An 11,426-nucleotide genomic window follows, 5' to 3' on the forward strand; every position below is an offset into this window, starting at 1 on the left:
GATTTCACTCACCTTCAAGCATCTCCTGTGCCAATCTGCCCTTGTTGGTCGAGCTGGTGTGGGTACAGTGCCATGTACGAGAGGGAGCCTGCAGGTGTGTGCTCGTGTAGTGAGTGTACGTGTGTGTGGACATGTGTGTGTGAGTGTGCATGTGAATGTGTGTGTGTCTGACTTGAACACTGGCCCTTTTAGAGCTGATCAAATAGTCAATTAGAGCATTATAGGGAGGTAGCAGAATCAGAGAGTGCCTACAAATACACTGTGATGTAGTGTTTGATCTTTGGATGCCTCTTGTCTCCTAGGACTAGCGCAGGAGGCTTGGCTTTATAAGGATATTATTAGGTTGATGCCTCGTTCTCTCAGTGTACCTGCCAGGCAAGAGGCAGCGCTCACTGGGACCAGTCTGGCCAGAAGCAGCCACGGGGAGGTTCCCCGAGGGCCACGCTGCAAACTGGACTTTGGGGCCCTGCTGCTCCCAGCCTCGGTCTCTGAATCTGTGCAGTGGCAGCAATGCATCTGGCTTGCTTCAGGCCAGAGAGGGAGTTTGATTCAGTTCAGCCTCCCAGCCTTCTGCACGGAAATTCCCAATCATAGGAACGCTTGACACTCCATAAGGCCTTGATGTTCCATACACACTGGGAGTGTGGCCCGTTGCCTACTAGAAGGTTGCCCTGGTAGAATGCATGTATTGTGTGCCCACGTGGTGTGCACAGAGGCACACAGATCTCATCGCTAGTCTCTCCGTGACTGCTGTCATCTCTGTAACTGCTGTCATTCCTACGTGGGTGGATAGTGTGTCAGGGACAGTGCCTCCATCAAATCTGTCTACAGTGATCCGTTCCTGTTTGGATCCAGACACACTCACTTGTCGGGGGAGCCCCCTCTCTTGCCCCTGTAAAGGGAAGCCAGCTAGCTAGAGAGATCTTTTGGATCCTCAGACATAGTGTATGAATAAACCAGACATGGATTAATTAGGTGTGACTGCATCATTAAATTAGAATAATGAACAAACAGCCACGTATGGCATTCAAATCTGCCTAGAACGACTCCAAAGGTTGCTTTCAAGTAAGTCACCTGTCAGTTTGTAGGTTTGGGGGACTCTGGAGAGTGAGGTTCCTGTCATACCTTGAGAAGTGGACTCTTTAGGCACCAGCTATTCCAGACAAGGACCATCCTTCAGTGGGCACCCAGATTCCACCACCAAATCCAAACAATCACTTGGTTCGATATAGCATCATCTATGCACGCTTTGGCTGTGAACATTTCTCAGAGTGAAATATGACAGTAGCGCAGGTGCTCAAGAGACAGGAGGGAGAAGTTAAGAGGTGTGGGCAGCGGATGTGAAATGTATCGATCCCGTAATATTTATGTGGATGTGTGCATAGTTGCTTACGCACATGCCCCCAGACACAAACACTCACTCACACACACACACACACACACACACACACACACACACACACACACATATCTTTTCTTTGCATTTCCATGAAGTCTGTTCTTATTCTATTGACACTCCCCATTTCAGCCAGATAGATCTGAAGATGAACTAAGTCCCAGTGGTGTAATTTTAGAAACAGCTGCGCAGCGGTGGCCCCATGCCCTCGGGGTAGGGGGGGCGACACTTCTCTCCCTCCCCATCCTTGGACAGAGCGGCTACTCAGTAAGATGTGTTTGTCTTTAACAAAGAGGAAGAAGCAACAGCTCAGAGGAAAGGAAATGAGAAGGAACGTTGCTTGCCTCACCTCAAGCAGTGGGATAGCCTCATGCAAGGGGGGCTTTGTTATAGCAAGATCTGTTAAGTAATCAGAAACCTTTGATCTGGAGCCGCTCTTAACAAAGGTGATAATTAATTAAAGCAGAGTGTATTGCACTAAAGTAACATTGCGGTCAGTTTATGCGCTGTCCCGAGTCGGCCTTCGGAAGTCTCCGTCAATTAAGCGCTTGTTGGAGGCCAGCTCATTATCAATTTCCACCCCCCCCCGAGCTTTGATCAATATTTTTGGCTGTTCCATCCTCACAGAAGCAGCACTGTGTCTGTCTCGGCGAGGGCACCGGTTTATTTACATCTTGCAGATAGCCACGTAGGATTTGTTCCTGAGCTGAGCTGCTGGGAATCGCTTCGTTTGAGTGTCAGTCGGCTCATGCTGGCGGGGAGATACAAGGGAGGATAAGGGAAACCAGAGGGGGAGCGCGCAGAGGGGAGTGGCCCCGTGAGTGCACGGTCCTGAGCGCATCCACTTCTGCTCCCAGAGGGACTCAGAAAGGAGGGCAATCACCTTGGGGCTGCTCACCTGACTGCTTTGTTGGTTTCTGTGGGCAGAGCTGTGGCTTGGGCTTTATACCCATCCCGGGGCCACTGGAGATTGACTGGAGATGGCGGAAGCCCTTAGGACAAGCACATCAACTCTGGAAGTTCCTCTGCCACTATTTCTACCCCATCATTGTCCTTTTGCCCTGACATCTTTAACCACACCGTCATGTCTCCAAGCGGAACATGGATCTTTCTCTCCAGGCCCACTGTGGGATTTCTGAGGGCATCTTAAGTAGCAAGGGGGGAAAGAAAAGAGGGACATGGAAGAAGACGATAAAGGGGCCTCAATTGAGCTGGGGGCTCTGTTCCCCTCACCTAGGCTATTTGGGCAGGATTAGATGCTTTCTGTGATTCTTGAATATGTGTGTATTTGAAGGGCTGCAGAAAAGGTGAAAGTAAAGGAAGTGAACATGTTTTCTTTGCAGAGAGCCCAAAAGATGGGCCACCAGGTCCCTGCCACCTCCACATGCATTCAGGTTAAATGCAGCCCTCTGCTTGCCAGGACCTAGCTCGACTGACACAGCCAAGTCCTCTGTGTGTGTGTGTGTGTGTGTGTGTGTGTGTGTGTGTGTCTGTGAGAGAGAGAGAGAGAGAGAGAGAGAGAGCACTACAAGAGGAAAGTAGGACTGGGATGCCAAGGGGCAGCAGGTGGGGTAAAGAATGCAGTCGTGGAGGAGCGATCCCTGCAGGGAGCTGGACTCTGTGGTTAGCCATTCAGATCTTGGATGGAAGGTCATTTCTAAAATGAATCAATAGGTGAGCAGAAGTGGGCATGCCTTTGAAGAGCAATGAGTGAGGGGAGATGAAACCTCTCCCCGACCTGAACATTTGGGTGGGGATATCATGCTGATGAACAAGAGCACATCTCCACACTGGAACTTAGATCATTGATAGATCCAAGCCACGAGTTCTGAGGTGGAGCAGGCACAAATCACAAGAACAGCATTGTTCTCTTCTCTCCATCAACCATCTCCCTGACCACACATACAGCCTTGCAATATGAAACTATCCCCAACATCATCTCCATGCCACTTGAATTCATCATGTCTTCCCTGCACACGCACACACACACACACACACACACACACTCACTCATATTTACACCAACACCCATGCAGGTTGCAGCAACTTCCCTCCCCCAGCCCTCCAGTACCCAGAGACACACAGGTTTTCACACCCTCCAGCAGTTCTCTCAGCATGTCACATGGGATTTCCCTTCCAAGTTCAGAAGCTGCTGCAGTTTCAGCCACTGTAAACCAGTGATCCCAGCTACTGGCTGGCATTTGGGCCTCCTAATTTTCAGTTTTCCTTTTTTCTGCCTTTGATGTTGGAACTTAATTTCTAGTGCTCCTTCCTCTCCTCTACGGAGTACTTATTCCAGATCTTCTCCAGTGGGATCCCTCCTAGGTCAGTTGGGAAACTGATCACCTTCTGGTGATGTGGAAGGCATGAGGTGTGCAGTGTTTTTCCCAAATCCGTCAGAGGCAAGTAAGCCCAGCTGTTTTCTCAACCAAAGAGGTGGTGTCTTGGATATCTCCTCAGGCCTCACTCAGAAACTCCTCTCCCATCCTGGTCTATAAATTACAATAATGAGAATGATGATGATAATAATGACAGTGATGGCCTTTGCTCCAGTCACTGGAGTGTGCTGAGATCGCTGGGTATTAGGAATGCCCCCTGAAAATAAGCTCTTTGAAAGCACTCTGAAAACTTTATAATACACAGAATGGAGGGGATGTTTGCATATCTGTGGCATGCATTTTTGTAATTGTTTTCCTTTGGGTTGTTTTTAAGCTATGACTTCATTCAAGAAAAGCTTTTCTTTTTGTTTTATTTTGGTTTTTTGTTTGAGAAGCCACAAACATCAGCCAACTGGAGCAGGTGGAGAGAGTGAAAGTATGCCAAGGGGGTTCTTTCAACCCAATCTAGAATTCCCATTAAAGCTGAGTGGGGGGAGGGAGTGTTAATATCTCCCTGTTGAATTGCAGTAAAATCTAGGCCAGCCTTGGTTCCCATATGTGTGGGATGCACTTAGTCATGCTTGCACATGGATGCATATACGTGCACATGTGCAGATTAATTTATTTTTGTGTGTGCATGTGTGTGTACACACACGTGTGTTGATTCTCAGGAAGTCTGATAAATGAAATCATGCACAACCAGCAAATAACCACCAGCATCTTAAGTAAACTAATCATTTCCCAATAGTTTTTTTCTTTACTCTTAAATAGAATACTTATCAACATCTGGAATTTGGAGGTTTTTCAAATAGGGGCTGTGGTTTAGATTTATTTTAACTTTGCAATGATTACTATTGCTAATTTTCTTTAGTGAAACTTATTTTTTAAAATGTTTTTCTTCCTTTTTTTATTACAGCGTTCTCATTTTCCATCCCTTTCTCACAAGGCAAATCTTTCTTTTAAAAGCTAGATGTGTGTGACCAGCTACTCTGCCAGTGTCTTTCCCTGGACAGAACAGAATTTTTATTTTTCCAAAGTGTTTTTTTTTTTCTTTTTAAGTTCATCTTAATTGAGCTGATGACCAGGCTGATACTTTGGCTTCCCTGTGTCTTAGACTCATTTGAAAACAGAAATCAGATAGAACCTCACTGGCTTTAATTCACCTACCTCGGGAAAAAAACAACAACGAGCTCTCTTAGCTAAAGTCAAGCAGCCGAAACTCAAGGATTTTGTTACGTCTTACACAAAACTATGAGACATAATTTTATGAAGCTGGTCACAAATCACCCAAACATAATCATAACCCTTGCCCTTTCCCTTTCTCCTAGTTGCTCTCCAAATCAAGGGGCTTGAGGAATTTCCTACTCAGATACCATTGAAATGAGAGGTTGTGAATCTGACGATGAGTATATTTCAAAATGATATACTCTCTGGAGCTCAATTCACAGAAGGTTCCATTACTCTGTCCCCACCCTCCTTCTGGATATAGTATGAAAGTATGAGGGGCTGAAGTCCCTGAAGCTGTGGCTCCCAGATTGGCAGCCTCTGGGGCTGCTAGTAGAGTATATTTTCCTCCATGCATTGAGGAAAATCTCAATGCAGAAGGGTTATCCAGGCCACAGATCTGTTCTGACTGGTTAATAAAGAGGGACTGTGATAAGGACTTGGCTGTTTAGATTAAAATGCATCGCCGGCTCTGGGAACAAGCACACATCAGTAGTAAAGGCCGTTTAAATCTTTGGGGACAGCCCTATGTTTAGATTACATTAATTCATAAATATTATACTAAATACCACTTAAATTGGACTTAAATGACTTCAAAGATAATGCATTATAATATGGCTATCCAGAGAGCACTAGTCTTTATGTCTCCCAGTAACTCAGTCTTTGCTGCCTCCTATCCTGCTAGACAAGACCAAAGTTATGAATGGATTGTGGCTTGTTCATGTGTGATCCACTAACTGCGCGTGTGTGTGTTAATGGTCATGACTATGTGTGCATATGTATTTTCAGTCCTGCCTCTCTTCTCCAGGAAATACAAGGAAAAAAAGAGAAATAAATAAAAAGTGAGAGAGGGAAAGAATTAGACTAGCGGGTGACCTGTTTCTTCCTCCAAAGGAGAAAATTTCTACAGGAAGAGGCAACATTGGTCCTCAGCTCACTTTTGCTGCTACCCTGGGAGTTTACCTCTCTCTTCTTTAATCAATAGCACAACGTCTTTCTCTTTGGAGCCTGGAAAAACAATCTTTCTCAAAGTGCTTCTAACGGGGGAGAAAAGGAGACTCTGAGTTGGCTGGGAGAGTTTGCATTAAACTGGATTGTCTTCCCTAGGTGTTGTTTCTTCAGATTGTTCTGGGCTTTTTTTCTTTCTTTCTCTCTCTGCCTGGCACCCAGATCTCCCTTTGCCCATTTGCTTTCTGGTCTCCAGGGGGTGAATTTACCTTTACAGTAATCACACCAGTCCACAACTGCTATTTGCTGCCTCCCCAGCCCAACAGCCTTTCTCTGATACGGCTGAGTTTGCTCCACAACACCCACCTACTCCCTCCTCCAGACTCCCAATTTGACTGGAGTAATTGCCTTTTAAGGTTCACTCTACGCATGGCAGGTATTCCATTAACCCTTAGAACTCTTTCCTTCTTTAGTTACCAGAGATGGCAGGTGGCCAACAAATGGATACCCACCTGAAATCTCATGCACTTAATTTAATTTTTACTTATTTTCTTCTTCTTCTCTTAACCAATAATAGACTTATTCCTTCCACACTGGAGGCTAGTATCCTATCATGTCTCTCAATTTTATCCCAGTCTGATTCATTAGAAGTTAGAAATTCAAGCAGGGGAAAGAAAAAGCCACAAATATACTCTGAAACCAGGCTTAACAAAGGCACGTTTCTATCTCTAGCCTCATGTTATAATTCAGAGTTGGGGAAAATCTAGAAGCCAAATGCAACCCTCATTCTTCAAGCCTCATCATGCTTTTTGACTTAACAGTAATTAATCACCAATGGCAAGCGAGTAATTTTTTAAGGTGGCCAGAGGCTTATTTTATCAGGATTAGCTAATAAATCAGGCTGTATCACTGAAGAAGGAGTTCAAACTCTTCTAGGACTGAATAAACCAGCCCTTGGAAACTGTCTCATTTATTCAGCTCTCTCCAAGCTTCTAGGCACTGTTAGGGACATTGTGGACCAGCCTTGCTTATAAAAATCCAAAGGATGGAGAGGCAGGAAGTTTCATAGGGGAAAATATATGCTCAGGCTCTGAAGGGTGAGCTTCGACAACAAGGCACCCAGAGCCAAAGGGCCTGCCTGCCCCTGACTGAGCCAGTTGAGGGGAGGAATTATTTAGAAAATGAAGTTTTGCTTGTCCTAGGAATTCTGGCCAGATATGTGTATGTATATATATATATATATGATGTGTCACATGTGATACCACTATATCTTAACCTTTTCTGCCTTCCTGATGCAAATAATGATAATTCTTCATCTTTACTATAATACAAGGGAGCCCCTCAAACCATCAGAAATGGAGTGATGATACCAGTGGGGGGTCTTGAGAAAAAACCAAGGAATATTGTTTAAGATTATCTTCATTTAAAATAAAGAAGCGAAGAAAGTGCTCCAACCCAGATCTCACAGGAAGCTCAGTTCTTCACAACTGTCTTTTTGCCTCTAGTGGATTTTGATTTTTTTAAACTTTAAAATCTCAAATCCCCACAAGAACCTATCGTTAAGATGGGCAAAGAATTTCCATACCTCTGCTTTTTAATTTTCATTATTGCTATTTTAAAATCTGGGGACATATTAAAATGACAAAGGTTTGATACAAACCTTGATTAGCTTCTAGGGAGCTTGATTGGAAAGGGAAAAACTACAGAGATATGGTTGTCTTGAGAGGGAGGGTGATAAAAGGGGAAACAAATATTATTTTGAAGACTGCCTCCCCATTCCACCTTTCCAGTTTCTCTTCTGAACAGACAGACATTTTCTCCATATTGAATAAAGGTTGGTTTCTCCTTCCATTACAGCCCCCACCCTCACCCCACCCCAACAAACCCAGTATATTTCCATTCTGCTGTGTTTTTGTGCTACTCAACATGCCATTAACTTTAAGATTTACTCCTCAGCAGGCAAGCTGGAAGATGCTAAAGCCAATAAAAACTGCTCTCTGGGACTCCAACTATGAAGAGTTTGGAGCTCTGCTTAGTATTCGGATGAAGGGAGGGCTGGAGAAGGAGGGAGGTTGTGATAGTGAAAACCACTGCTGCTCAGAGAACCAGACAGCTCCGCACTCTGCACCTAATGTGCCGGAGGATCAGCTCTGTTCATAGCCCATTTGTGGCCAAGGATGAGGCTGCTCTCTGTGTGTGGGTGGGTGTGCATGTGCATGTGTGTGTTTTCATCTTTAAAACCACCAGCTCTAACACAGCATCTTCAGCAGCTCTCCTCACTACTGTTTATTAAAAACGGAACGTCCATACACATCCCTTACAACTTCCTTAGCCTGGTGCTCCCTCTCTGCCTGACGATCAATCTCTCTCAGAAAGCATTTAACTTGCCCACACAGCTCCAGCCCCGATTAATTCCCGCTGCACATCCTATACATTACGGTTAGGGAGCAAGCACTGGGCTAATTTCGTCACCCACCAGCCACCCACACACGTTCTACAACTGAACACGTTTGGGGCTCTGCCTTAAAGATAATAAAACAAGGAGAAAACAGGCAGGCTGCAGACAATTCCCATGACCACTTTCCTAAAAAGTTGCTGGGTTTTAATTCTTTGATCATTCTGATTCCCCCTCCTCCAAGCACTCACTAGCAATGATTGCTTCAAGGGAGAGAAATAATGTACTATAAACCTCTGCACGGTGAGTTTGGGATAATTTAGGATACACCCTCCAAAATGCCTATCTTTCACACACACATTTTTTTCCCGAAGCCCTGTCTGCTTTCTTGAGGAGGGGATCATTCAGGCTTCCCTGACCCCCCACTCTACCCAGGGGATGGCTGGTTCCTTGCTAATTCTTGCCTTAGGTTTTGTCCCTCTTTCCTTCAAACAACCAATCCCCCACCCCCTCCTCCACCACTCAAATCACAACCGGATTATTCAGGCACACGGCTCGACAGGGAGAGTTTACTGTCAAATTGATAGCAAAATAAAAATATCTCTTTGAATTTGTCACCTCTCTTCTTTTTAGACGGCTGCGCTCCCTGCTACTCTGGCCCAGAGCGGAGAAGGAGAAGACCATCTCCTGTTAGCATTTTCAGCACCACGGCGATGGACAGCACCCTTGGTCCCCGGCCGGCTGGAGAGCCCGCCAGTCCGCTCAGCGTCCCGGGCTCGGCCGGCGCAGCCGTCCCCATCCCAATCTTTCAAGTCGCTGGACCCAAAAAGCCAAGCCCCGATTTCTCTCGATCGTCTCTTTCTCTTCTGCTCCCGCTTCTCCCCTCACGAAACCGCGTCTATCAGCTTCTTGCCCAAAATCCAGCCTTGCCCCGGCGAGCAGCTGCCCCATGCACCCTAGTCCCGGTCTCCGCTGCCCGAGCGCCTCCCTCCTCGGCGTCCGCCCGAGGCTCCCTCTCGCGCCGTCTCCCGCTCGCTCGCTCGCTCGTTCGTCGCCGGCCGCCCGGCCCGCCCGCCCGCTCCTTCTCCCTGGCAAAGTTGGGAGGGAAAGGTGCACTCACCTTTGTGCATGCCTGTGAACCTGTCCTTCAGAACCGTCAGCTCGTAGATCTTGCCGAACTCCTCGAAGAGGGGCTTGAGGTCCTTCTCGTCCAGGTTGCGGGGGATCTGCCCAATGAACAGCTTGATGGCATCGTGGTCCTTCATGGGAATGGTCGACGGGTTCCCCGGGCTGTGGCTTAATCCGTTCATGTGCCCGGCGCTGCCCGGGCTGCTGCCGAGCCCGCTGGTACTGAGGCTCGCGTTGTCAGCCTGTCCGTTTGCTAACGTGGCCATCTTTATATACATAGAGAAAATCTTCTTTCCTTTTATTCTTTCTCGCTCGCACTCTCTCGCTCCTCTCCCTCGCAAGCTCGCTCGCGCTCACACACGCACACGCACACACACACTCGGGTTCTCTCCCCCTCGGTTGCTCTACACCTCGCTCTGCGCTCGCTCTCTGCTCTCTCTCTCTTTCTCCTCTCTTCTCTCGCTCGCGCTCGCGCTCTCTCTCCTCTCCCCCCTCTCTCCCTCCCTCTCTTCTCTCTCTCTCTCTTTCTCTCTCTCTCTTTCGGTCTGATCTGATTTTTTTTTAATTTTTTTTTTTTTTTTTTACATTGAACAGACAGGATCTCTGTCCTTTCCGTTTAAACAGGCTGGACCGGTTCAAGTTCGCAGTCAGACCAGGGGTGGGGGCGGCGAGTGTGCGAGCGCGGTAGAGGGGGGCGCGGGGCCCGGAGAGGGTGAGATGCGGCGGGCGTGGGTGGGGGGGCCCCGCGCGGCGGGCGGAGGCTGGGAGCCGGGCGGCGTGGGGCGGCGCCGGCCCCCTGCGCCTCCCCCGTCGGCGGCCCCGGCGAGCGGCGGTGGTACAGTCCGAGACGGCCCCCGGCTATAAATAGCGCCAGGCGCATGGCTCTTCGGGAGGCGCTGAGATTCCGGGCCCGGCGGCCGCGGGGAGCGGGTGCCAGTTAGGAACGGGGTTGCTGATCTCCTCGTTTGCGTTTTGGGGGTTCCTTTTGTTCATAGCAGCAGGTGCAACTTTTTGTCTTTTCTTAAAAAAACAAAACAAAACATTGATTTTCATTTTCTCGTGGGTATGTAGGGGGTCGTTATCCACCGAGCTGCTCTCTATTAGGGCGCCAGGCGGGCGAAGCAAAGGCTGGGATGGCGGGCGGGGCGGCGGCGAAGGTAGAATGGGCGCTTCTTTTCCTCCCATCTGGTTCCCTTTATTTATTTATTTAGACTCGAAAAAGCGAGCCGGCTTGGAGGAAGTCCGCCCAGCGATCCGAGTGCGCATTGATCAGTGTCGAGAGAAAAAAAAAGCTACATAAATATATATTATGTGGGTAAATCTATAGACAAGAGCTCTCTCTCTCGCGCGCGCTCTCTTTCTCTGCTTTTTTCCCTCCTCGCATCCCCAACCTGCCAGAGCAACCCCAAATCTTCGCCCTCCCGCAAAACTGTCTACAGCCACCCGAGCTACCTGGGGAGGACGGGTCTGGGGAGCGGTCGGGCCGCGCCGGGGGGCCGGGGCGTAGAGATTCGGGGCCCGACCCTCGTCCCAGCCCGCCCGCGAAGGCTGGAGGTGGGTGTTTCCGTCCGGGACTGCCTCCCCGCCCCGAAGCGCGGCGGCTGCACCGGCAGGCGGCTGGCGGGAGGAAGGTAGGAGCCGGGCGCGTCGGCCGCTCGCCCGGCGGGGAAGCAGGCAGCTTCTGGGCGCGGTGGCCGGTGAGCCAGCACGAGGGACTGGCTTGATTTTGCCCTTGTCTGCTTTACTGATTCAAATTGAAAAAAAAAAAAATTTATTATTTTTTTGTAAATCCACCATCAAAAGAAATAAAGTCCCCGAGTCGCTCTCCGGGCTGCGGCCGGACTCAGACACCCGCTGCGTGCGCTGCCCCCGTCGGGCTTCGTTTGCAGCACTTCCCGCTCCAGAAGTGCGAGGCTGGGCGGCACGTCTGCGGGAGAGGGCCGAGGGTCCGGCCGCC

At 48.6% G+C, this 11,426-nt stretch overlaps 1 protein-coding gene across 41 annotated transcripts in view; it reads right to left on the minus strand.

The window, feature by feature from the left end:
* Positions 1 to 10,203, minus strand: part of CELF4 (CUGBP Elav-like family member 4) — a 314,257-nt gene extending 304,054 nt beyond the window's left edge. For 24 of the 41 annotated variants that reach the window (XR_005725251.1, XR_005725250.1, XR_005725248.1 and 21 more), the window contains exon 1: positions 9,462 to 9,957. Coding sequence is in view for 37 of the 41 variants with exons in the window: in XM_040264914.1 (XP_040120848.1) it covers positions 9,462 to 9,747 (286 nt within the window). In the remaining 4 variants the exon portion in view is untranslated. Of the gene's footprint in view, positions 1 to 9,461 lie in introns of all 41 variants that reach the window. The other 17 variants (XM_040264916.1, XM_040264902.1, XM_040264915.1 and 14 more) reach the window with 5 other exon arrangements.
* Between the last annotated feature and the right edge of the window lie 1,223 nt (positions 10,204 to 11,426).

This window comes from Oryx dammah, unplaced genomic scaffold, assembly GCF_014754425.2.
Source record: "Oryx dammah isolate SB20612 unplaced genomic scaffold, SCBI_Odam_1.1 HiC_scaffold_22, whole genome shotgun sequence".
In the NCBI taxonomy this organism is placed as follows: Eukaryota; Metazoa; Chordata; class Mammalia; order Artiodactyla; family Bovidae; genus Oryx; species Oryx dammah.